Source organism: Rhinolophus hipposideros (assembly GCF_964194185.1).
Source record: "Rhinolophus hipposideros genome assembly, chromosome: 20".
In the NCBI taxonomy this organism is placed as follows: Eukaryota; Metazoa; Chordata; class Mammalia; order Chiroptera; family Rhinolophidae; genus Rhinolophus; species Rhinolophus hipposideros.
Genome location: NC_138066.1, coordinates 41399910 through 41427477, shown reverse-complemented (window position 1 = coordinate 41427477; position 27568 = coordinate 41399910). Strand labels below are relative to the sequence as shown.

The window sequence follows — 27568 nt, the reverse complement described above, 5'->3', positions numbered from 1 at the left end:
ATTAATACTTCAGTGTCGTATGTTCTGTGGTGACAGTATATCCTACACTAGGAATGTCTTTGTTATTTATTTATTTATTTGGTTATTTTTAAGATAAGTCATTTCATAAACAGTATTAAATCAGAGTTGACAAAAGGGTGGGTAGCTTTAGGATCAGAGCTGGGCATATTAATTTTTGAGTGATTGCTAAACAAGCATGTAGTTTCCTTTCATCTAAAGAGGGAGTGATGTTGCAAAATTAAGTTTTGAGCAAAGGTGAAGAGTGATACACAAAGTGAGCAAAGGATTTCATAAAAAAAGGATTTCAGTTGACAAATTGTTGAATGTTGCTCAGAAATAACAAGAATTGCACGGCAAAAGGTGAGTGGAGAAGTGCCACCAAATGCAAACAGGGAGGGTATGTCATAGCAAGATAAGCAGTATGCTTGTGTGAACAGTGTTAGATTTCTTCTGGAAGGAATGGAGCATAGGGAGGTACTTGGTTAAGAGCAGCTGGGAGTCTAAGGGTCACAATTCTATTGATTGCTTTGAGAACTTGAATGACTGTAGTCTTTTCCATTAGGTTTCTAAAGGAGCAATAAGGGAGTGTTACAAAGGACAGTAAATCTTTCTTCTAATAAAGACTCAGTGTCAGATTTATTCCTGGTAATCACTTCAGGTTTAAATAAATATTGGAGTAACTGAGGCAGGCTTATGAAAGGATCAATTTGAACTTTCAGTATGGTCAGCACCATGTATTCTGCCTATTCTGTCAGTAAACTCTGTAGCTCAGAGTACAGGTATCTGATAATGACAGTGGGTTAGGAGAGTTCAGTATCCACAAGAAAACAAGGGCATCTAGGGCTGCCACAATTTGGTTTTGTGCACATTTTAAAATATGGGAATCTCTAAATATGTGCTTTCTATAAAGCATTTACTTTCACAGTGCTATCTACAAAACAAGCCTCAACCTAGTAAATGAGCCAGAGTAGAGGTCACACTGGGCAAAGGTGTCTTCCTTTTCTAATGGACTTGTCGAAGTTGGTAAAAGTTGGGAGACTGGGAAGATAAGATTATTGGTGTTTCCCACCTCTGTTACTCTCTTAGTACTGTGAGGAAGAATAGAAAGGAATTTAAGATAGAAACAGAGAGCCCTGTACCCACTAGGAATTTTAAGGCCTGTTCTTGAACAGAAAGTTATCTTCCTTTTGTCTAGTAACAGCAGAGAATATAATAGGGCATTACTGAGATGCTCAGAGGTGTGTCATTACTACTCTGGTTCTAACTTGGCTTGTTGGACTCCTTTCTCAGTTTTGAAGGGATAGTAACTAGTACCTGAGCTCTATGGATTCAGCACTCCCTTATCCCCAGGACAGTCTTTGCCATTATCTGTCATAGGAGGAATATTGGACTTTGAGTAAGTTGTTTAATTTGAAGGGACATGAGTTTCCCCCCTTTTTATTCTTTTAGAGTTCTTTGACAATGTTCTGTTGTAATATATCAAAATGATCTATTTTCCAGTCCACTGACATTCATCTCACTAATCTGGCTGTTTCTGATTTTAATCCATTAAAGGGCTGAAAAGATCTTGTCGTGGTCTGCCTCTAAGTGTATACTAAAATATTTCCTAAAGGTTTCTCTGATCTTCGTATGATTACATATGATTTTGCGTGCAGTTTGGGTTTTGGTTCAATGTACTTTGGTAAGAAAGGCTTTCTGGGATGTCCAGAAGCAAACACTTTGCTGTATCCTCAGCTTCTTTAAACTTTCTTCTGGTTTGTGATATTTGATCTGCATTAGGATCCCAACCTGTTTTTTCAAACCATCTTTGACCTTCTGTTGCAGAAACTACTAGTCTCTACAAGCTTGTGAAGTTCTGGCAGCCCTGGCAGTATAGAGTATAGGTATCTGAAACTACTCTACACTCCTCAGAAAACCTTGGTTTCCATGTGAGAAACCCTTGGGGATTCCATGTGAGATCAAAGTTTAAAAACAACAGCATGACCTTCTTTTGAAAAGTAGGGGGTAAATCCTTAATGGAAGTTGTGTGATCATCTCTTTTACTATGTGGGTGCTCGGCAATAGGTTAGGACCATGATATCTAAGGGAGGAAAGTATTAGGGAAACCCATGATGATAAAGAAGTGTGAAGATGAGGTAAAGACTGAACTTTGCAGATAGGGAGTTGGGAAAGAAAAACTGCCTTTTCTTTAGCTTTTGCCAGGGAAGCCTTCAAGAAAGTTTGTTTTGAGTTATTGAGGCATTTAGATGTTTTGGTGTACCAATTTAAGGAGGTAGATTGTTGCCTTGGGGGATTTGGCTCCTTTGGTTCTAAGGCATTGCAGAAGTATACGCTTGTTGAAGTCCTAAGTTCCCCAAAGTAGCTGCTGCAATTATAAATTATCAGCTTGGTGTAATTATACCGTATTATTAGACATGTATATGAACTTGGACTGTAGTGAATATACATACACTTGATTCTTTGAATTGACAGTCCCTACAACAAATATTAAAAAGGAGAGTCCTTTACCATTTGATAGGCAAATGTATGTACAGAACACCTAGGGAGTTGAGAGAGACCCACTAGTACCTGAAGTCCTTGAATCTGGCCCAAGCTTTGACTTTTCTGAGAAATCTCTTAGATAAGACATAGGTGGACTAACAGTGGTTTGTAGAATAGATCCCCTCTTTTTGTCACTCAAGAAAGAGGCCCAGTTTCCTCTGCATGTTTACCCTGAGAAACCAGGTGGTTCTGAGCCAGAATACACACAAACTTGTGAGACAGAACAGAATAAACTCGGAGCTGAAATCAGCTGAATCACCATCAGAAGTTTCCAAAAACCTGCTAAATCTAGGGCCCAATTGATTCTTGTGTCGGTGGTCTGTCAGTTTTAATGGGTAGTTCAATCACATGATCTCTGTGGGGTCTCCAACCTGTTAAAGAAGGCATAATGACTGAGGCCAAAGATTGTGCACTAAGTGAAAAAGTTTTATTGCCAAGCGTGGAACGTGATCCAGCCCAGAGTCCAAGCAGGCTCTCAGAGATGAAGTTCAGGGCAGGAGAAATGGGATAGGTCCTTTAAAGCCCAAAGACCATGAATTATCTTTGTTTCATATTACAAGAGCCAAATTTTTGAATGTTGTTGATTGGCTGCTGATATTTGGGTTGGTTGGTAAGCACTGGACTGACCGGAGATAGTCTGTAACATATCTATAGAATGGAATTATGTCTAGCTGTGTCTCTTTTGTATGTAATATGTCTGAGTTAAGGTTGTCACCCAATTGCTGCATTGGCATCAGCACGCTAGGTGGCCATGTCAAGGTTTATTAGAGTTTAGTAGTTGTCTGGATATGAGGGTGTGGGTGTTAGGAGAGAGAAAGGTCTGGGTATGGTTCTGTAGCTATATACTTTGGAAAACTGTCTACTAGGAAAAACAGGCTGCTTGAATGGGTCTTCGTCCGCTATTAACTCATCTAATGGTGTTGTAAATATCAGTTGATGTTCAGCAAACTACCTCAGAACTTAGTGGCTTGAAACCACATTTATTTTGCTTGAGAATCTGCAGTTGGCAGGTGGCTTGTCGCTGTTGCACTCAGGCTCAGCTGGGGTGGTTTAGAGGCTGGGGCCTACATTATCTGAAGGTTTATTCACTAATATTTCTGGCAGTTCAGCTGGCTGTCAGCTGAGATGTTAGCTGGGACTCTCAGCTGAAATTCCTACAAGTGGCCTCTCTGTGTGGCCTGGTCAGTTCAAGGTGAGTCCAGAGAGATCCAGCTCACCTCCCGAAGGCCCACCCCCCAAATACCATCACTTTGGAGATTAGGTTTCAACACACAGGTTTGGGAGGGATACAGACATTCAGTCTGTAGCATACCCATTTTTCAACTATATCAACGTTATATACCTTAAAATAGCGTGTCTTAATTTCCATGAAAGAACACCTTGCTAAAAATAAAATATCATTATCTGAGATTTTCCAAATGTGGAAAAAAAGGTTTATGAACTACAAATAATGAAATAGGATGGCTTTTCATTTTTTATAGATTTTATTACAGTGCCTGTCACATTTTTGTCATTATGATAGATGTTCTTGAGGATACAAAGACCTTGAGGGTACAAAGACAATCTTTTGAAACAAAAATCCTAAATATTCTGCCCTTGCAGGATAAATGATCTGAATATTGTACCTTATGGAGAAATGCTTGTGCATCTGGATTTTTCCAGTAGCCCAGAGAGCTTTCAGAGAATGAGTTTCTCAAGCTCTGTCCAGATAGGGTAGATTTTATGTGTAGGCTCAGTGGAGAACTTGCTATTTGCAATAACTCTTCGTAGAAGAGAATTTGTGCATTTGTACATCTAGAGGGTTTTTTTATTTTTTAAAGGGAATACAGGTATGTCTTTCATGTGATAATTTAGTTATTCCTAAATGTCTTTTCTGTTTAATTAAATTAGGTACAGATTTTTGCTTGTTTTGTAGAAACAATTTTGTCTTTTTTTGTGTGTCAAGGTGAAATTGTTTTCAGTTAAGTTTTTAAAACACTCTTCATTATGTTAATTAGTAATTCGAATGAAAAAGCCTGTGCTCCTTAAAAAATCAAGATAAATGTGTGAAATAAACTTTAGGTAAAAGTTCCAAAGTGTACTTGATAAACATAGATGTGTAAGACGCTATGTTATTTTAATGAAGTTCTTGACCTAAGTCATTTGGAAGAGGACGTAGAAGAGCTTCTGCTTTTCCACAAACCCTTTAAAGTGTGTGTGTGTGTGTGTGTGCAAATACATAGTTTTCATCAGATTTTCAAAGCAGTCCTTTATCACCACCGTCTCATTCCCCCCAAAGTTGAGAATCATTACTTCCTGGTCGTCGTTCTCTGTGTTGTGCAGAGACCAGCAGCATCTGCGTCCCCTGGAAGCTTAGTTCTGGGACCTACTCCAGACCCACGGAATTAGAACCTCTAAAGGTGCCCCGCCACCCTGTGTGTTTTAAGAAGCACTCCAGGTGATGAGATACATGCCACAATTTGAGAACTGTGACTTTGAGGCGATAGAGTAGACAGTCTAACAACTACTAGTTCTGTATGTATTGACCCATAATCTATACTCATCTACTTAATCTATACTAATTTTAATTTGCTGATATGATTATAGAACAGAGATATAAGCATGTTCATATGTTGTCTGCGTAACAGTTTTTTGAACACAAATACAACTGTTTTGTTGATATTTAAGTATATTTGAAAACACTTAGACTTATAAAATGTTAATGAGTTTTGGGTTTAATGTATTTGCACTTTTGATTAAGTGCCTTTTGGTCTATGACAGTGTTTTGGTAAGCAGGGTGAATTACCTTGATCTTAAGACATTTTTAGTCGCAAGTAACAGGAAAACAACTCACTTAGGCTAACTTAAGCAAAAAGAGACATTATTGGGAGGATACAGTTTTGGCACCTAGAGGGGAAAGTGCAGCCAGGGTGAGATAGGACCCAGGAAATTGAAAACTTCAGGAACTAAGACAGTTATTCCCTGGGGCCTCCTTGGGCCATTTAGAACCCTCTGTTTCTCAGTGCTGTGCTTCCTTCTTTGCAGGGGCTCTGACTTGCTGCTTTCCCAGGAGAGAGGATCTAACTGGTTTATTGGGTCTGAGGGCTGCTCATCATCCAGTCAGTGTGGCCAGTGGGTCAGGGTGACGTGCTGCAAATACAGCCACTGATACCTGTCTTCCATGACTGTAGCTATAGGTTGCGCTTTATTGAGGTAGTATGATTTATAGCGTTCTGACGTCCTGTTAAGGTTAAAGTATGACTGCCCCACTTTGCCTTTTGTTTAGTAGTGAGTAGTTTTCTTTTTCCTTACAGTAACTTTCTCTAAAAAAAAGCCATCACAAGTTATTTAGTGAAATTTATATTGTAGATATGAAGATGTTTAGTAGAACAATCCCATCATAATCTTGGCTTGTTTTTGCATGTCTATGGATAGGCTGTGGAAACATGCCTTCAAATTGTAATCAAACCCTGTACACATAAGACAGTATATGTTTAGCTTGTGCTTTTTCCTTTCTACATATTACAGACTTATAAAAAGATATTGGTACGTTTCAGATGTTTATTTTATATACATACTAACCGGGTGTTTGAGGGGGTATTATGTGTAAACAGGTTTTTGGCATTTGCATTGTCAGTAATTTTTGTTCTGCTGCCAATGTTGATAAGAATTTGGCATTATGCCTTTCATTTAAACTTTACATAGCAAGGTAAAACGATCATTTGAATAGAACTTGGACAGGATGATGTAAATGGCAACATGCCATTACAGAAAAAAATCTAGGAAATGTGATGCATTAGTCCCTTGCACTGGAAATTTTACTGGGGAATACTTAGCAAACTTTTGGCTTGCAGTGGAATAAGAGGGAGGAGCAGTGGAAAAAGGAAAGCTTTTGTTTACTGTAAAACAATGCAGTGAATTGGACAGAGTGATGTTAGAACAGAAGTCTGAACATGACACATCTCGGCAGATTCCATGGAAATGGCGAGATGTTGGACTCAATCCGGAGCCCTCTTACAGACCTTCAGGATTTCTGAGACTTCAGTATTTACAGTAGTTATTGAATTGTGTACGCTGTGCATGGTTTCATAGGCTCTGGGGGTGCAGTGGGGATTAAAAGTTCTTAACCTCATGGAGTTTAATGTTCTAGTTGGGGAAGACTTTAGGAAGTGAAGGGTTAATTGGGTTAATTGTTTATATATGAAAAATGTGGGTCTTTGTTGATGTTTAAATTTGGTAATTCCCAGGGCTCTTTGGCGAAATGACTGCTTCTAGGGCTGGGGCAGGGATCATACAAGATAGGCGTAGAGCATTTTCTAGTGTCAGAAAGTATGGAGGCATGAGCCTCCACCCCGCCCCGTGAGGTGGCTGCATCAAAGGAACGCAGAAACCCATGGAAACAGCTCCCAGGGCCAAAGCTGGAGCAATATGAGCAACACAATAAAGCAGTATTGGAGTATAACCCAAAGTATAAAATAAATGAGTCCACACTGACATGTATAACCAAATGATTGAATAAGTAGATACATGGAGGAGGACAGACAAATCTCCCATGCAGAATTCCAGATCATTTATGTAGACATTTCAGTGTGAAGGAGGAGGAGAGTAAATCCCTGGTTTTTCAGTGTAGACTGCACATAGCAGTGACTTCCTTTCAAAGAGTATGGTGTGGAAAGGAGGATAAAAAAGTAACTTTACAGTGGAGAAACCTTACAGACACAACTTTTGCCAGGTCAAGGTTAATATGAACAGTGACAAGTCATGTTGACAGAATATACCCTTGATACGATGTTATGAGAATGGTACCTTTACCTCTGTGGTCTTTCTCCCAACAACCCATAAACCCAGAATAATCATTTGGGAATAAACCCAGAGAATTCAATTGAGGGACACATTCACCAAAACACCTGACCAATATTCCTAAAAACTGTCAAGGTCATAAATACCAAGTCTGAGAAACAGTAACAAAGTCTGAGAAACTGTCACAGCCAAGAGAAGCCTAAGGAGACACGATAACTTAATGTAATATGGAATCCTCAGTGGGATTTTGGAACAGATAAAAGATGTGAAAACTAAGGAAATCTGAATAAAATATGATTAAATATGATTACTAAAATATGAACTTTAGTAATAATGTATCTATTAGTTCATTAAACTGTGACAAATGTACCATATTAACTAAGATAAGATGTTATTAATAGGATAAATAAGGGTGAGTGTATGGGAACACTATTATCTTTGTAACTTTTCTGTAAATTTAAAATTATTCTAAAATAAAAATTTTCTAAATTTAGTAATTCCCTATCAACCCAGGAAATATTTCAAAAGTATAAAGTTACAAGGAAGTATTTCCTTATTATAAATTAAAGCTTTTTACAGCTGCAGTCTTCTTTCCTATTTGTACTAGAGGCCTGTGTTTACAAGTGGAGCCTATTTGGGAAACTAAATATCTTTGGCACTTTGCTCTATTAGAGTAGATCATCAGGTATTTGAGTGACTACAGTGTTTATAGGTTGGAAGGATGCAGAAGACCTGGGAACTTATCCTTGTTTACATAGTAGTAGAAATAAGGTTAGTATAATTGGAGGACATTATGTTGACAATACACCATTTTATTGTGTACGAGAGAGAAGGCTCAATGAGATGTTATTAGGAAAGGGCTCCAATAGGTAGTTGGGCCCTAGGGTAAGCAGTGTGCTTACGGATAGTTGAGGGAGCAAGCCTGATTTGAAGGAAAAGATTTCCTAGGTTTCGGGAAGCAAGGAGTGAATTTTGCTTTATTATTTACCTTTTAGTTTGCTCATCCTTATACAAAATCAGATTGTGAGAAAGGAGAATCAGAAAAAGTTTCACATGGAGTTGAAATTTGATAAATGGATAAAATTTTGAGGGTCAGTGGTTAGAATAATAGCACTTGAGCTGGGAGGAATATTTTGAATAAAGTCAAAGGCAGAAAAGTCCTGGGCTTATTTGGGGGGGAAAAAGAGGATGCCCTTTTCAGTCTAGGAGTTAATGAGAGAGAAGTCTGGGATCATTAATAGCCTTCTGAGTGAGGCATCTATAGAAAAAGAGGATGGAGCCTGAATTAAAAATGCTCACTTACTAGGTTACAGGCTGGGGGAAGCCACAACTCTCAGCTCTAGTTTCCTTTTCTGTGGATATTAAAACAAAACTCACAAACTTTTAAGGATCAAGCAAGAAGTTATTTTGGCACATTATAAAATATATAATTACTTAAATGTGAACACTGGAAATGGAAATAGGCAGAGAGATATGTGATATGTGATGTAATCTGGCAACTGCTTTAGATGTGGGGTGGTTAGAGAGGGGGAGAGATAAGAAAGACGTTTGCTTTCTGGATGATTGGAAGCATGTGGTGCAGTTTACAGAGCTAGGGGGGTCAGAAAGAAGAAGAGCTGGTTTATTAGGGAAGCTGATTAATTCAATTTTGAATAAATATAATTTGAAGTGCTGGTGAGGTTTCCAAGTGGGTTTATGTGGTAGTCAGTTGAAATGTAGGCTTGCATCTTGGGAGAGGAGTGAAGTTAGACATACAGATTGAGGCTCATCAATATTTGCTGAAAACTTACATGAACTTTGTTATTGGCTGAATGTTTGTGTCCCCCCATATTTCTTTCCCCAGTGTGATGGTATTTGAAGGTGGCGCCTTTGGAAGGTAAATAGGTCATGAAGGTGGAGGCCTTACGATTGGGATTAGTGCCCTTAGAAGAAAAGACTCAAAAGAGATGATACCTCTCTTGGCCATGTGAGGATATAGCAAGAAGGTGGCTGTCTGCAAAACAGGAAGAGGGCCCTCACCAGACATTGAATCTGCTAGCACCTTGATCTTGGACTTCCCAGTCTCCAGCACTGTGGGAAATAAATACAGTGGTACCTTGGTTTTCAAATGTAATCCGTTCTGGAAGACCGTTCAAGTTCTGAAACGTTTGAAAACCGAGGCACAGATTCCGTATAGAAAGTAATGCAAAATGGATTAATCCGTTCCAGACCTTTAGAATCAACCCCTAAAACTGCAAAGTTAGCATGAATTTTACTATTTAATGATACCGTAGATCCATAAAATTTACGGCGTTCGTAAACCGAAATGTTTGTCAACGGAGATGTTCGGAAACCGAGGTACCACTGTATTGTGTAAACCACCCAATCTATGGTATTTGTTATAGCAGCCTGAACTAAAACAGGCTCTTCGCCAGGTTGTGAGAAGACCACTTTCTTGCTCTTTAAGATACTTTCAAATGCTTGCAAACTGGGGGATTAATTTTATTAGATATTTTAAAGTAGAAAGAACAATAATAGCTAATATTTACTGAGCACTTGCTGTATACTAGGTACTATTCCAAGTGTTTTATGTTTTTCAGTTTATTTAATCTTTAAAACAACACTGTGACGTGGCTCTCATCATTTTTATAAATGACATATCTGAGGTACAGAGATATTAAATAATTGTTCAGGGTCTCAAGTTGCTAAGTTACAGCACCAGGTTCAAACCCAGGCATTATGACTCTAAGTGTTTAATATAGTGCTTATAGCTTAACACTATACTATGCTATCTCTTGTGTCTCTAGAAAAAGAAGGTAAAGGAGAGAAACTTGGGAGTGGCCAGAAAGTGATGCAACTTTTTCCCTACCTGTAGAATTGTGTTCTTCATTGCAACTATCTGCTTGAATTTTATAATAAGGTTTCTTTCTCTTGGTGTTCTGATGTAGAAAATAAACTACTGTGTGGCTAAATTTAGATATACTATATCAGTCTCTTGAGCAGCCATCAGTTATGAAGTGGGTCTGTTTGAATGAAGGTGTTCAGTCGGGAGGAGGTGGTGGCTGAGTCTCCAATAGCACGAGCCAGGATAGCATTTAGCATAAGCGTCCTTGAGTTATAGTGAATTTACTCTCTTTCTGAATGAAGGAGAGTACTTTTATGTATTTTTATCTTCAAATTGGAGAAATGAATTTATGGAAGTTTTGATTGAAGATGTACAGCTGAAATGCTTTCAGGTAGTTTCTTGCAGTAATAGCTTCTACAGCGCGCCTGCTGTGTGTCTGGACTACCCTGCTTTACGTTTATTTCATGCTGAATGTCCCTCTTGGCTTTAGCTGAAACTTAATTTATTTTTTAACATGTGAATTTACACCAGAACTTGATTATTATTCTTGTAGGAAGAGCTTTATTTTAAAGTTAATCTCTGATCACTATAAGACAGAAATTTACAGTTGTGGCTAGGAGTAATATCTGCATTTATTATGTCAAAGTAGATCATTGTTTTTGTGTTGAAAAAGTTAATAAACTTGCACTTGACTTTTAGAAAGCTTATATGTATACTCTTAACCTTGTTTCAGTTTTATTCAGTTAAAAAGTACACTTGTTTGGGAAAAAATTTTCACCAAAATCTTCATGTTTGAAATTTGAAAACAAAAAGTATTTACTTAAAAGTTGTTATGAGTGCGCTAGAAAGGTCGTTTTTAATGGCTTAACTCGAGAACCAGTTTTGCTTTTGGTGAAATATGTAAGAGTGTGTGTGTGTGTGTATTTTTTAGTAAGAATACTTACCTCATAGTGTCAGAACCTGTATCTTTTAACACATCATCTGGTATACTAATTAAATTACCTGTCAGATACTAAAATGCATTAAGTTAAACTTAGAAGCCCAGTTTGCTTTGCAACATGCATGAAATGAATTGTCTAAAATTCCATGATTAAATGGCACTGTAGCAAGATACTTAGTTAAAACAGGTCTAATACGATTGTAGAGGTAAACTATTATACCTACTGAAAGAGGGAAATTGCATATCTTTTGGAGAAGGTCCTCCTGCATCCTAGGTTTCTTATAACCATTTTGTGAACCTGTATCACCGATAATTGTTTAATCAGTGTTTAAGTTCCTTTGAAAAGAAGAGTTGACCTTGGAGACTGTTTCATTCTATATATGATGGTTAAGTTTGGGTTCTGTAATTAGATTATTTGACTTGGAATCTCAACTCTAGAACTTAGTGTCACCTTTGCAAGTATTTAATGCCTCAACCTCAGTTTCTTCACTTCTAAAATGTAGGTAATACTACTAATTTCACAGAGTGGTTGGTGGACACTTGCACATAGTAAATACTCAATAAATGTCATCCAATCTTTTTCTGTTTCTTACTAAATTTACATTTTATTAAATGTACTGTTTGTAAATGGACTTTTAATAACATTAAGAAAATATTTTCTTGTCAGTAAATACATTTACATAATTTTAATGGCCGTGTAATATTTCAACATGCTATTTGTCATCCATAACCATTTCACTACTGTTGTGCACATAGGTTGTATCTGACATTTTTGCTCATTGCAACATTTTGTAATAATGCACTTGAATGGTGAGTCTGTGTCGTGCTCCTGCTTCAAGCAACAATAACTAAAGCACATACATATAAAAATTGTGTACAAGTTTTCTGTAGAACTTACATTTCATTTTCACATTTAGGAGATGAGTTTGAGGTTGTTTCTTGGAGCAGAAAGATCTAAATGACTGTCATATGCCAGTGATCAGGAAGGGTGCGTATTAGATGTTTTTAAAGCACTAGGCCATCTTGTTGGAATTTGTATAGGAATGTTATCCTGAACTTCAGTTTTATTTTACAATGATAATAAAAGTTCAAAGAAAATCCAGAGAAATCTACTCTGTTCAAAGTAGTCTATACAACTTTGGAGTTACAGGAACAGTATAAAATCTGTTTTTGTGGGCTAAAGGAAGACGGGATGTCTGCTTTTTTTTTTCTTCTTCCTTTTTCTCAAGCAGTCTCGTTCCAATCAGCAGTGTAATTGGAATGCAGCTCCAATCTGGAGGAGGGAGGGGAGTTTTTGGCAAGATACTGAGCAGTTGGGAGTTTTATTCAGATGAAGCATAGACAGCCATTCATTATGAGTACAACTCAGTAAGAACAGCAATGGCATTCTATTTCTCCAGCTGGGATTTATACTCTGATGTTACATGGCGTGGTCATATAGATAATTCCTTTCCATCCAGGAAAAGAAATTAGTGACTTAAATGAAATGGTAATATTTATTAACATCTGCACTTCTGCAAATGGTTTCCTTCAGTCACTGCCTCAGATAAAATATACTAAAGGAGATTTTTCCGAAATTCAAAAACATGTCTTAAGAAAACAACAGGAAAAAAGGTATTTAAGGCATGATATTTGAATTATACCTCATCTGCAAGCTCTAAGGGCAAAGGACTATGTCTCATTTATCTTTGTATTATATTTGCAGAATCTGTCATAGCACATGACACAAAGTGGGTGCTCAGTAAATATTGAGTGAAAGAGGGAGTGACCTGAGAAGTGCTCCTTCTCATTAAGCATCTCAACATGGTCACATCCTCATCTCTGTGAAATAGGAGTTACCAGCATACCAGCACGGCTGTCTTTAGCCTATTTTGATCATCTCCTCTACCGGTTGAAACTTATTCATATATTAGCAGCATATTATTTGTTATTTTTAAAAGAAAATTTCAAATATGACCTGATGAGTATGTTTTAAATAAGGGAAATGATAAAAATAAGATTTCATAATTATGTCAAAATCACAATTACTTGAGGATTGGTAATTTATCTGTCATACAGTATAAAAAGTCCCCCTTTCAATGAAATTATTTTAGATTATTTTGGAATCTGTTTCATTCATTCAGCAAATACTTTTTTGAGTGCCCATAGAATGCCTGGCTCAGTGTGTGCTTGGTGCTGGAGATGCAAAGAAGTGACATGATTTATGCTGTATGGAGTTTACCATCTCCATAGTTATAAGCAACATTCTAAACTTAAACAATTATAATAGAGTGTGATGAGTGCCTGTGATAAGAATGGGCTTCTGTGAAAATACAAGTGGGCGGAGAGTTGAGAGAAACTTGTTCTAAAAGACTTCCTTCCCTTTGAGACCTGAAAGATGAGAAGATGAAGCCTGAGAAAAATGTTTCAGGCAGAGGGAATGGCATGTGACGGCTGTGGGTGAGAGATGGTGTACGTTTGAGAAATTAAAAGTTTGGTATGGCTGGATATTGGACTTGGGGGCTTATACGGGAAGGCTGGTAATGAAAGATGAGATCAGAGTGATAAACAGAAGCCAGAGCCTGAAGGGCACTGTAAATCAATATAAAGTTTGGGCCAGAATACCAAGTGTGATCAATACGGTGAATGTTTAAATAAAAAAAAAATTATTACAGTAAAAGACCCATTGCCGTTAATTGCTCTCAAAATATTCCCCCCTCACTTTGAACACACTTATTCCATTGTTCTTGCCACTTTCTGAAGCAGTTCTGGAAAGTCCTCTTTCATGAGTGTTTTTAGTTGGGCTATCGTGCTGCCTCTATATCCTGAATCATTTTGACTTTGGGGAAAAGCCAGAATTCGCACGGTGACAGATCCAGTGAATCAGGTGGATGAGGACACGCCGTAATATTTTTATTTGACAGAAATTGCCATACACCAGAAGTGATGTGTGACATGGAGCCTTTCTGTTGTGATCACAAAGTATGATGAATGCTGCTGCCGAGTGCCATCCAACGGAAAGGCAGGGATCTTCAATATGGGAAGTGGTTCGTCGAACCTTAAGTAACAGTGTGTGACAAGTTTCAACTTGTTCGGTACAGTCAGTCGGGTGTGAGATACGGTCGAGAGAAGGTGTGTTTTAAAGTGTGCCATAAATCATCCTCCATTATTGACAATGCTCCATGTCACACATCGCTTCTGGTACAGCAATTCATGTGAAATAAAAACATTACCCCCGGTCCTCATGCACCTTATTCACCAAATCTGGCACCATGCGACTTCCAAATCAAAATGACCATGGAAGGTAAATGTGTTGAATTGATTCAGCACATCGAGGCAGCCACGACAGCGCAACTAAAGACACTCACAAAAGAGGACTTCCAGAACTGCTTCAGAAAGTGGCAAGAACGATGGGATAAGTGTGTTTGAAGCGAGGGGTAATGTTTTGAGGGGGATTAATGGCAATGTGTCTTTTACTGCAATAAAATTTAAACATTTACCGTAGTTTTTGATCACACCTTGTACCTTGGGAATGTTTTTAGGATGGAGGTCAGTAGAGGAGACAAGAGACAAGGTCCCTGAGGAAGTGGTAGGTTGGGCGTGAGATACAACGCATGGGTAGAAGGATAGTTTTGAGGAATGTTTTAAGGATGTTTTGAAATGTTGTTAGGAGGAGGAGAAATGGATAGAAGGACTTAATCACAGTTTTAGGAAGATCACTTTGGGGCCAGTGTGGAGAACTGACTGGAGGGGTGGAGGCTTGAGGCAGGGTACTGAGTGGGAGGCTATTGTAATGACCTAGACAGGAGTCGATGGTGGTCTGGACTGGGGGCGGGGGACGTGGCACTGATAACAGGGAAGTGGAAAGATGAAGGCTATTTCAGAGGCAGTACTGATTAGAATTGGTAATTGCCCGCAGGCGGGGAGGAGGAAGAGTAGTGAAGGTTGCTGTGGAGGTTTCTGACTGGGGCAGTGGAGTGGAAAGCAGTGGTATTATTGAAAGAGTAAACTGGAGGAGCAGTTTTGGGGGACCGGGAAAATGGGGATTTACTTTGGAGACATATTTAGTTTGCCTGTGTGGACCTGGAGTTCAGGAGAGAGCAAAGGGTTGGCGTTGTAGATTTGGGTGTCATAAAAATGGCACAGACCAGGGAGAATGTATGGAAAGCGGCTCTTCTGATTTGTATTTTGAGAGGAAAGAGCTTTGTCAATCTGTTAACTATGAACTTTCTCCCAGAAAATAATGAGACTTCTTTCCCTAGAAAAATGCACAGACATATAACAATTTACAAATAAATCAAAGGTGGGCATCTGTGCTCCTTGGGTTATAGAGTAAAAGAAGAGGACCTAGGGCAAAACCCTGAAGAACCTCAACTTCTTGGATGGAGCATAGGAACAAAGATCTGGCGAGGAACACTTAGAATGAGTTCTGCCTGGTGTGAAACCAGTAGAGTGGTGTTAAACAAACCAAAATATAAGAGAAGGGTTCCTAAAGAGGGAGTCAAGTGTGATAAAGAATGAAAAGTGTCCATTGGATGGATTTAGTAATTAGGTCCCCAGGGCTTTGGAGAAGCAATATGGGGACAAGGGTGACAGAGGAAGCCAAGTGACAGTGGGAGGTAAAGAACATGTAGACAGTTCTTTAAAGTAGTTTCGTTATGAAGGAGCAGAGGTAGGATGGTGGCTGCAGGTAGGAGGCATGAGCGAGACTTGCGTATGTTTAAATTGCTGATGAGGCTGTTGAGGAGAAGAGAGACTAGGTCCCTGAGAAAGTGGTGGGTTGGTATGATGAGATCCAGAGCGCAGGCGGAAGGATAGTGTTTGACAGCTGAGTGGACGTGGTAAATGGATGGGGGAAAAAAGAATGTGTAGCCAAACAGTAAGTTTGTAGGTTTAGTTTTGCATATGTTTTCTGTTTCTCTGAAGTATGATATGAAATCATTTCACGTCTTGAATCCTAGGATGCTGGTTAAATCATGATAACCTCATCATACTGAAGACCATATAATTTGTATTTATGTGTAAGATAGGACCTAAGAGTCTCTGACTAATAAATCAGTATCTTGTGCTTACTTAATAATTTTATTCATTTACTGATGGCATCTGTCTTTAAAATGATTTTTACTTGAACTTTAAAGTGGTTAGTTATATTGAGACTTATTACCAGGATTTATAATGTTAAATGAATTTTTACACACTAAACTTCTAATAATTGTAACTAATTGAACAAACCACTTAATAAACAGAGTAGAAGTGGGTAGACATTAATTAAACATTACTTTTATAGATATTTTATAAATTTAACTACAAATATATGGAAATTGGTGTTTTCCCTTCACTTGTATCAAGTTTGATTTAAAAAAGTTAAGTTTATGACTGTATAAGCAGTAATTTTTAAATTGAAATATAATTCACATGCTATAAAATTCACCTCTTTACAGTGTACAATTCAATGTTTTTAGCATATTCACAAGGCTGTGCATCTATCACCAAATAAGTAATAATTTAATGCAGGGTAATCCAGAGAATATGGATTTGGGATATCTAGTTCAATATATTAACTTAATTTTTGGAAGAAATAGTAGATCTATCTTGTCATTGAGCTGATGATTTAGAAGGTAATTTATCTCTCCTGAAAGGTTTCTGTGGAGTTTAGGTGCAGAGTAAATAACAGAATGCTATTTAAAAAACCCAAACTCATCTAAATCAAGAAAGCTTTATATTATTTATGATCCTCATCAGTATAAAATTATTTTATCCCTCAAATATATATATCAACGCGAATTTACATATTTCCTCCTTGCCCCCAAGCTACTCTGAGAATAGATCTTGATGGAAGATAGGAATTGGGTCCTTATAAGAATACCAGACATAAACTTTCTTGCCCTCAGCTGTTACTGCTGATCATTGCTAAAGTTACAAACAGGTTCAGCTGTCTTCTGCTAGTCTTTAATGAAAGTTTATGATCATAATTCATACCTTGCTGTGGTTAGTGTTTAATTATTATTCACTAGTGTTTTCAATATGAAATTTTTGACAATGCAATCCTACCATTTTATTTTAATTCTTCCCATGTATTTTTTGTTTCCTTTACAGTACTCTGTGCAAAAAACTTGGTGAAAAAGGATTTTTTCCGTAAGTAAATTAACTTTAAATCTTGTATGTTGTGTGTAAACTTTTTGGATAACATTTTCAGAATTGTCCGCTTTAGGGATTTCTCTATTCAGAAATATTCTCAATGTTATTTTATGAATGCTTTGGTTCAGAACCTTTTGGCATCACATTTTTGAAAGAGGATTTTGTGCTCTTTTTGCCTTAGCCCAGTTCCTTTTACCCACCTCTCCCACATATTTCTGTGAAATGTATGTATGTGCAGCGTGTATATGCGGATATGTGTAATGTATATTGAATGTGTGCATACTGCTAGATCTCTAGAAAAGGTTTGAGATTATTTTGTAAACACTTTTTTCCCCATAACGTTTGGTAGGAAATTTTACCCATGCATTCAGGATTCCTCGGAAGGGAGAGAAGTCATTCAGCTTTTGCTTGGAATTTCCAGAGTGTAGGAAAGTAATCTCTGCCACATTTGATTGTAGATGCTCTTAAGTCTCAGACTCCAAAGTAGATATTTGGTTCCCATGTTTGCTGTCTCTTTGCCGATTTGTTGTGAAAATTTTTGTAGCTTTGTTTAGGATTAAGTTTTGTGAGGGAGGATTGGACAGAACTCCTTGCGTGTGTTTACCCTGTAATACACTTCACAATAGCTTTAAGTTATTGAGTAAAAAATGATATAATTTTTAGTAAAAAACTCTTAAGCCAACAAAATTTTATATGTCAAATATTTGAAGTTAGAAATAGAGTATATTCATTAGATTTTTAAATTCAAGTCTTACAAGCCAGCAAACCTGGCTATGAGTGCTAATTTAATATGAGTAGGTAATTCTCAAGGGTTTGGTTAAAAGACATAAGTTCTTGATATATTTTTAAATCATACTTAACTCATTCCACTTGAAATTGTATTACTTCCAATCTGTCTAGAGTAGAACCTGAATTAAAGTTTATAAAATAACATCTTATAAAACCATGTAATTAAAAAATTTTATATCTGTGCTTATATGGAAAAGCAATTAGCATGATTTGGGACATAGTTAAGAAGAAAGTTATAAGCAGCCTCCAATTTACGTACCACGTGGCCTCTACCCCAGTTTTTGTACCCAGTAGCCTCTCTGTGCTGCCACCAATTAATGTTATCTTCACAAGCTGCTGCTGAACTGCCCACCTCATCTCTGTTGCTAATAACCAGTATGTATTCTTTTTACCTTTAGGTTGATCTGAGGTAAGATTTATCCAAGTAAGACTGCAAATTGGCATAGGATTGGATAGGCTACTGACAAGGAGAAAAGGGAGAGAAGTGAGGAATGCACACTCTTACAGATGCTTCTATCCCAAAACATCTGCTCTAGTTTTAAAGATAAAATCTTCAGTTTTGTCTCTTCGCCTTCCTCCCCAAATTCTTTGCCTTCCTCCAGAGTCCCAAGACCCAGCTCCTCCAATAAAGTATCCAGATATCCTTGTCTCAGTTTTCCTAGGAAATCTAGAGGGATCTGACTTTTAATTCTTTGTAAACCTCTGAGAGGAGGTTATTACCACTTATATGTTCTTTATCTGTCCTTAAGTTGCATGTAAAAAATAAGAAAAGAAGGAAATCTTTCCCTTATCCCTTATTAAGCAGTAAAAATTGATAAAATTATTTAAAAGTTGTGAGCTTGCTTCAGGGATAAGAAAATTGGGGGAAACTGTGATTATCTTTAAAACCCAGGGTGGAAGAAACACTGAGGGCCCTGGAAAGGGAAACAGGAAAGCCAATCCTGAGGCCTTCAGAGGGGACTCAGAATAATCCCCCAGGTTCACATTGGTGAAGGTTCTCCCCCTGTGGCAGACTTAGCATTTATTTTCCATCTGCTTATGAGTTAAAGGTTGCTCACATTAATTTCAGAGAAAGAATTAAATAATGGTTCCTAAATCTCTTAATTAAGTTTGAGTGAGAATGTGTTTATTGATAAGAATGCAGTTACCATTGATACTGAAATATACCGGGGGTGCCAAAAAGTGTATACACGTGGGCACTTTGGTCAACGTCGCTCAAGCAGTAGTTTGCCATAATCAGAAGTGTCTGGACGCTGATGGTAACCAATTTGAGCACTCTTGTAATTGCAGAAGTCAAACGTGACTTATATTCATCTTTTGTTATCGGTATATATTGAGTATAATAATTTTAATACAGTTTTTTTAAAAATGTGTATACATTTTTTTGGCACCTTCTATAGTTAAGGTTTTGCTTGTAATTCAGTTTAAATTGTGTTGAATGAGAATGAGAAAATAAATTTTAATATTAAGCACGATTATATGCTGATGAAATAGATACATATATTTTTTAACTATAGGAAACACTGCACAGCCATGTATTGTCTTTTGTAGAGTAACTTGTAAAACATGAGATAATACTGTTTATTCCAGGATATCTACCCTTTCTGAGAAAAGGTTTTGCTCAGTCATTTTTTAAAGAACAGCTTTCAAATTTATTGGCTTTTAAAAATAAGTACTTCCTCCTTTCCCCAAAATTTTAGCAGGAAAATTTTCAAGTATATAGGAACATGTAAAGAATTTTATAGTGAGTACCCACTATCTAGATTTTACCATTAACTTGATCACATATCTATTCATTTATCCATTATCTGTGTTTTTTAAAGAATGTTGTCATTAGTATCAAATTTTTTCTCTTTTATGCAACATTGAAATTAAAGATTTGTGTGTAAGGTACTGTGTTAAGGTGTTGTATAGGGACCTCGCATTGAATTCAGTAAGAACCAAGATGGTGGGTTGAATCCTGCCCCAATCAAAAATAAAGGTTTCTTTCCTCTGATAACTCACTTTTAAGTTGACATTTTTGTTTCAGTATTTTCATAGCATTAAGTGCACTTGTGTAGTGAGAAAATTCTTGAGCTTTAGGTGTTTTATATGACTCAGAAATGATGGGGAGAATTGAGAAGTTTAAAAAAATACAGAAAATACTTTAGCCACTTTATATTACCACTAGAGGTCTCACTAACTTCAGAAAAGTTGATAGTTTTTGACCACATTAGAATAACTTGGCCCTCAAGTTAAATTTTTGTAGAAAATATAATCAGGTAGGTTGAAACTTAGGCATTTTTTGGTTAGGGTATAGAGCTTGTATTTTGTGTTATTTAACAGAAGAGAAACATAGGAAGACAGGACTTAGACATTCATACTTAATTAAGAATTTGGAAGCCATGCCAAATTTTGTGTGGAAAAGGTTGTTTTCTTAGTCCTTAGTTCTTTAACTAGTTAAGCAACATTTAAAGGGAAAGCTAGAAATGTGATTTTTGTTTGTTTTTGCTTACAAACATACATTTATATATCTATTTGTTTAGAAAGTAGACTCAAAAGAACAAGGTAGAGTGGATTTCTCTCAGAAGAAAATAACATTATTGAAGGTAGAGAGAAAAGTATTCTTCTGTTAAACGCGTTACTGGTTGTTAGGTATTATGGAAATAACACAACCCTAAACTTCAAGAACAATATAATTAAATAGATTGATACCCTAACCTACCAAGTTTCTTCTTAAATACTTAATATTCTTAAATTTTAGTATTATTTTTTTGAAGTTGACAGATCACAGAATCATGGAATTGGAGCTTGCTAGGTGACTCATTCTGCTGTTTTTCATGCCACCTACTGTCTGAAGCTTATAACAGTTTCGGAGATAGTCTCTGTGCCTCTTCTCTTTTCTTCTTCCAGTTCATCCTGAATACCACGAATGGAAAAATAGGAAAATGTATTTACAGCCATGCTTCAGAACCTAAAGTGGCTCCCTGTTAGCTACCCCAGTCACTCTAAGACTTTATTTTCTGATTTTCAAGCCTTTCTCACTGGATCAGTCTTATCTCTCCAGCAGCATTTACTTTTACACCTTAGCACAAACCCTTTGGTTAGAGTCCTCAAAACCTTCAGATATTGTACCCTCCTTGATGCTCTTCCTGCTTCTTTAAAGCCCAAATGAGTCCCATCCCCTCAAAAAGAAAAAAAAAAAAAGAAGCAGCAGCAGCCTTTCTTTACTGTTCATACTCAAACTGTCCTGTTTTTCTGAGCTCTTACTTGTACACACTGTTGAACTGCATAGTAAATGAGAGGTACCATAGTACAGCGTAGCAGCTCAGACCATGAAATCGAGAACCAGACTGTGTGTGCTTGGGTTTAGAATTTAAACTTGAGACCCGGGCTCTTCTACTTATACTGTGTGATGCTGGGCTAGTTAATAAACCTTTTATGCTTCAGTTTCCTCATCAATAAAATAGAGGTAATAGTATTATATAGGGTTATTGTGAGGATTAAGAGATTTAATATACGTAAAGCATTCATAGTATCACAAATCAGTACAAACACTTGTTTATTCTCAGGTCTTTTTTGTTTTTCGTTTTTGTATATTTGTATACCATTCTTACTTCCTCAATTAGATATGAAGCTCTTTTAAGGCAGGGTATTTATTAGATTTTTTGTTTCAATTTCTCATCACTCATGGTAGTTATTCAATAAAACTTTTTGGCTGATTTAATTATAGCCCATGTTCCTGTGTGAAAACCTTTAGTAAGCTCTTTCTTTAAATGAGCTACTAAGGGAGACTATAGAAAAGTTTTAAGAGAGCCAGGAATGTTTTAAGCATTCTCCTTCTTACGGTCAAAGGGCTGGTAAAGAGCAATAAAAACGTCCACATTTGGGGTAACCTCTAGACTTTGGTGGTTTAAGCTGAGAATGTTTTGAGACAAACAAGAAAAAAATGTAGTTTTTGGTATTTAATGTAGAATTAACGTTAAATGAACCACTTTTCTTTTATAGCGAAATGTTAAACTTTTATAAGGAATGAAATAATCTTTTGTTTTGCAGCGAACCAGTAATCTTTATATAATTAGTCTTGTATCTTCCATGTCAAAATATTCTTTAATTGAAAAAAAAATCTTCCCCTTTTCTCACAGGACTTCCTGACCCATTTGCTAAGGTGGTGGTTGATGGATCTGGGCAATGCCATTCTACAGATACTGTGAAGAATACACTCGATCCAAAGTGGAATCAGCATTATGATCTGTAGGTTTAAACGGTTGATCTGAAATGAAACATAGAATCAGTATTATTTGATATAGTCTTTGAAAACAATCACTGAAATGATCTGAGTTTGATCTGGGTATAATTTGGTCTTCACAGAGGGATATAAAAGTTAGTGGGAGAGTACTTTGGCTGATTGATAACTGGTTTTGGAAGATGAGGTACCCTTCATAATAAGCCTATGAAGAACAAAATGTATATACAGTATAAAGCAGTTCCTTCTCCCACCCTTTTTCATTAAATAAAGGTATTAATTTCCTTTAGGCCAACTGTAAGTATAAAACAAGAAATCATAATTGAGGTGCCCTCATAGGCAGTTTTTTTGCTTGTAAATGGATGGTTTCTTTTAAATTTTATTTTAATCATAGTAGTATATGTACGTTTTAAAATAGGCAGGTGATACTCTAAGGCTTTTAATGGGAAATGCAGTTCTCTGCTCCATTCTTATTCCTCATTCCCTTTCTCAAGGGAACTGCTTTCAATAATTTTGGCTGTTTATTCTGGTATTCTGTTTCTAGATATCATGCTCAGTTTATGACATCTCGATATAGAAATATAAACATAAATAAATAATAGTTGTTTAGCTTTGGTATTATTTTAAAATTTCCTACCATAGAAGATGACTTAGCTTTTACAACTGGTATCTGTCATCCTCACTCCTTCAACACCTGCATGCCGCTTCCTTTCTCCTAGCATTCCTATGTAGTTATTTGAACCTTTTTGATTAAATCGTTGTTTCATGTTTATATTATTATGGTCATGTAAATATTCATAACTGAGTCATCTGGTGTTCAATGATTACCTTTCCGTTCTTGACAACTTTTATTTTTCTGTAGTTACTATCTTACTTTACCATTTATTAGTTTAATTTATCTATCTCATTCATTCATTCACGAACTCTGCTCTGGCACTGTCTCCTTTGCGTATGTTCAGCCTCATGAGATACTCCATTGGGTTTGTTTTCCTCATGGAGCTATTCCCTCTGGAGCCTCTGTCCTTTTGCTCTAGTCTGGGCTGGTTTTTTGTTTTTTTTTTTTTTAAATTTATCGGGGTGACAATTGTTAGTAAAATTACATAGATTTCAGGTGTACAATTTGTATTACATCATCTATAAATCCCATTGTGTGTTCACCACCCAGTTTTCCTTCCATCACCATATATTTGATTGGCCTGGTTTTTTTGGTGGTTCTCTGAGGTCTGCTGCACAGTTGTGGACCTGGAACTTGCCTTTATCATTATGTTGGGAATTTCCTTTCTCTCCTTTGGTTCCAGTGACTTCCTACTTTTTTGTTTACTTCCCTGTTTTGGTGAAGTCTTGTCTTCCATGAAGTCTTTCTATCTTTGTACTCAGCTTGAGGAAGAGTACAAAAATGTGGAAAGTTACTTTGAGATCTTGTCTGAAAATGTATTTTGTCTTGTTACTTGATTGATAGTTTGTCTGAGTGTAGATTTTCAGGTGAGACATCACTTCCTCCAAATTTTGAATACATTGCTCCATTATCTTCTAGGTCTAGATCAGCATTACTGGATAGAAATATAATGTGAGCCACAAATGGCAGCTTGTCTGTAATTTTAAATTTTCTAGTAGCCACATTCAAAAGAGTAAAAAGAAACAGATGAAATTAAGCTTAATATATTTTATTTAATTCAATATATCTAAAATATTTTTATTTCAACATGCAATCAATATCAAATAATTATTGAATTATGTTATACACACATACACGTATGGGTGTGTATTTCTTTTTTTAACCCAAGTCTTTGAAATCAGGTTTATTTTGTACTTACAGAGTGCCTCAATTTGACTTAGCTACATTTTAAGTACCCAATAGCCACCTATGGACAGTGGCTACCATTTTGGACAGTGCAGGTGTAGAGTATTGCTGATGCCATCCTGATTTTGGTCATTCGTGATTATTGTTTTCCATCACAAGATTTCAGGGTATTCTCTTTATGGCTGATGTTAAATTGTTTTGTGATGGATTTGGTATGTTTGATATATAGTGCTGGATAATGGGACCTTTTAATCTAGATACTCAAACTCTTCGGTTATGGGGAAATTTTCTATTTAGTTATCTATAGATGATTTCCTCTCTTCCATTTTCTTTCTCTCTTTTTTCTTTTCTAGAACTCCTGTTATTTGGATGTTATCCCTCCTAAATTCATCATTTAGTTGTCCTTTCTTTTATTCTCCTATATTTTATCCTAATTTTTAAAAAAAGTTTTTAATAAAAAACCTTGGTTTTAGTAAAAACAAATTAAAACCTATGATGAAATTTCTGGGCTGTTGCCTCAACTTTGTTTTCCAGTATTCCTATTGTAATTTTTGCCCTCATATTTTTAACTTCCAGTATCATTTTGCTTTCTGACTATACTCTTTTCATAACTTCCTCTTATTTCTTGGATGCAATATCTTCTCTGATGAGAGAAGTGTTATAATTGTAGTTTTCTTCTGTTGCTGCTTGTATTGCCTCTCTTTTCTCAGAGTTCTTTTTTTCCTGTTAGTTTGGTTTGGGTTTCTGCTGTTTTATATTAAAGAGGAGCCACTTAAATGTGGATTCGAAACTCTGTGCCCTGCTGGTTAACTCTAGGGTAAACAAGTGTAACTATGACGTTTTCATTGCACATAATTCTCCTGTCTCCTGCCTGGGGTCTATATTCCTAGATGCTTGTATTCTTGGAGCTGAACAGTATAGGATGCTGGGAGATCTCTCCATTCACTAGAGTAACCTCTTCTTAATAACCTAGCTGTGTGTAGTGTCCCCAAGTAGAGAACTTTTTAGAGAATAAACCTATGGTCTTCCAGGGTTGAGGATGAACTGGGTTGGGGAAGGGGTTCAGGAGGTCTTTCCGTTCCTTTTCAACACTTTCACCGGTCCTGTTTCAGCCCACGATCACCATCAGAGTAACTTGGGCTTACAGTTTGGCAATATTTCAGGAGTTTGGTGGTAGGAATAGTCTTATTTCTTGTCTGTTCCTTATGTTTCCATTTTCTCCAGGTTACTAATTCAGTTATCACATCTTCTCTAAACTTCTTCCCTTTGTCAACATCTCTCATGTTACAAACATGTTAATGGTCCTGATATCCTGACTTTGTAAGTCTTTAGTCTTACATTTAAGCTTCACGGTTATTCTACTTCACTCTCATCAACCTTTCATCAAACTTTTCATCAAAATGTTCCACTTGACTTTACCTACTAATCTTAGATCTTCTATCAAAACCTCTATGCCTAACATCTCACCTCCTTACTTCTAGACGATTAGCTCTACAACTATCCTAGAGTGCCCAGCTCATCCTGGACTCTGGTCAGTTATTTAAATTGGACCTTCTAAACCACATGTGAATAAATGTTATTCTCCACTGCAACGTTAAGATACCTAGAGACAACTAAGAGCAATGCTTTTGTGTATGCCCCTCAGTGCTAAGGCTCAGTAACTCCAAATTAACTTAAGCAAATAATTAGGAACTAAAAAATAGGCAATAGAGAGAAGTGAGACTGCCTAGCTTCCCACGTCTGTCACTTACTATGTGATCATCTGCTCGTTATCTAACGCCTGCTCATCAATTTCTATTAATAATAACAACGATAATGCCTCCTTGAGAACTCTGATATGAAGATTAAGTGAGATAATACATGTAAAGTGCTTGGACTAGTACCCGGCACGTAATTCTCAAACATTAGATGCTTTTAGTAAATATATGATTTTAGGTCACAAATGTTTTATTACTTGATTTGACTTTTAGGGATTTTGAAAACACAGCTATAATAAGCTACTATTTGTGCAGCTGAGTAAGCTTTTGAATTCTTAATTAGATTGTTTTAAGCCATTTCTTTTAGCTTTGGTCAGATTTATTTTTAGCCAGAGATCCAGCTACTACATGGAACAAGACGTGGTCCTCCGAGCTTACGGCCAAGTGGTGTTTAAAGACAAGTAAATGGGAAACTATAAACAGTGTGATACAAATATGGTGAAGTATAGAATAATGTGGAAAACATATAGAACTTCTTTACAGGGAGTTAGGAGTTGGGGAGAGCTTCCTAGAAAGAGTGGCATTTAGGCTTAGACCTTAAGTAGGAGTTAACTTGGAGAAAGTGGGAAGGCCCTAAGCAAATGCAGTCTGTGAAGACCCAGAGGTAAAAGACAACATGACTGAAAACAATTTAGAGAGGCGGCACTGGCGAGCAAGTTCACATAAGGTAAGGGGAGTGTGACAAAGATAAGCAGAAAGAGGCGAGCAGGATGCAGCTCACCAGGGTCCTTGAAAGCCTGGTAATAGCTGAAAGCTCCCCTGAAAGCAGTGGGGAGCAACGAAAGTTTTTAGTGGGGAAATACTATAATCAGATTTATAGCCAAGAACGAACACTTTGGCTATAATGTGAAGAATGGCTTAGAGGGAGGCAAGAATCTTAAGGACACTAGTTCCAACACTATGGAGGAATCCAGCAAATAGAAAATGATGAGTATGTGTTAAAAAAAGTGGTGATGTGAGTGGAGGGATGTAGACATTCTAAATATTTTTTTTTTTTTTTTAGATTTTTTTTTTTCCAGATTTTTATTGGGGAAGGGGAATGGGACTTTATTGGGGAACAGTGTGTACTTCCAGGCTTTCTTTCCAAGTCAATATGTTGTCCTTTCAGTCTTAGTTGTGGAGGGTGACATTTAAGATCAAGTTGTCCTTTCAGTCTTAGTTGTGGAGGGCGCAGCTCAGCTCCAGGTCCAGTTGCCGTTTCTAGTTGCAGGGGACACAGCCCACCATCCCTTGCTGGAGATGAACCGGCAACCTTGTGGTTGAGAGGACGCATTCCAACTAACTGAGCCATCCAGGATCTCAGCTGAAGCTCAGCTCAAGGTGCTGTGTTCAATCTTAGTTGCAGGGAGCGCAGCCCACCATCCCTTGCGGGAGTCGAGGAGTTGAACCGGCAACCTTGTGGTTGAGAGCCCACTGGCCCATGTGGGAATCGAACCGGCAGCCTTTGGAGTTAGGAGCACGGAGCTCTAACCGCCTGAGCCACCGGGCCGGCCCGACATTCTAAATATTTTTAATAAGGCCTTAAAACCTAATTTTTTTTTTTTATCCTTGAAGGAAATGATGTTATACTGTATTCTGTGCTCTGCTGGCTTTGGCTCACAGGCCGTGGTGTGCTGACCCCTGCCTTAGGCTCCCTGCTGTTCTAGCCTTGCCGCTAGTCTTTCTCAACAGATCAGCTAGAAAGATCCTGTTCAAACGTATTTCAGATCTTGTTACTCCTCTACTCCGAATCCCCATTGGCTTCCTCTTCTAACTTGGAGTAAAAGCCAGCGTGCATACCATGGCTGACAAAGCC

The 27568-nt window shown here is 37.2% G+C and overlaps 1 protein-coding gene across 4 annotated transcripts in view; it reads left to right on the top strand.

Moving 5' to 3' along the window:
• SMURF2 (SMAD specific E3 ubiquitin protein ligase 2) overlaps nucleotides 1-27568 on the top strand; it is a 95012-nt gene that overhangs the window by 29450 nt on the left and 37994 nt on the right. For all 4 annotated transcript variants that reach the window (XR_013991838.1, XM_081027173.1, XM_081027175.1 and 1 more), the window contains exons 2-3: nucleotides 17160-17198; nucleotides 22115-22223. Coding sequence is in view for 2 of the 4 variants with exons in the window: in XM_081027173.1 (XP_080883299.1) it covers nucleotides 17160-17198; nucleotides 22115-22223 (148 nt within the window). In the remaining 2 variants the exon portion in view is untranslated. The remainder of the gene's footprint in view (nucleotides 1-17159; nucleotides 17199-22114; nucleotides 22224-27568) is intronic.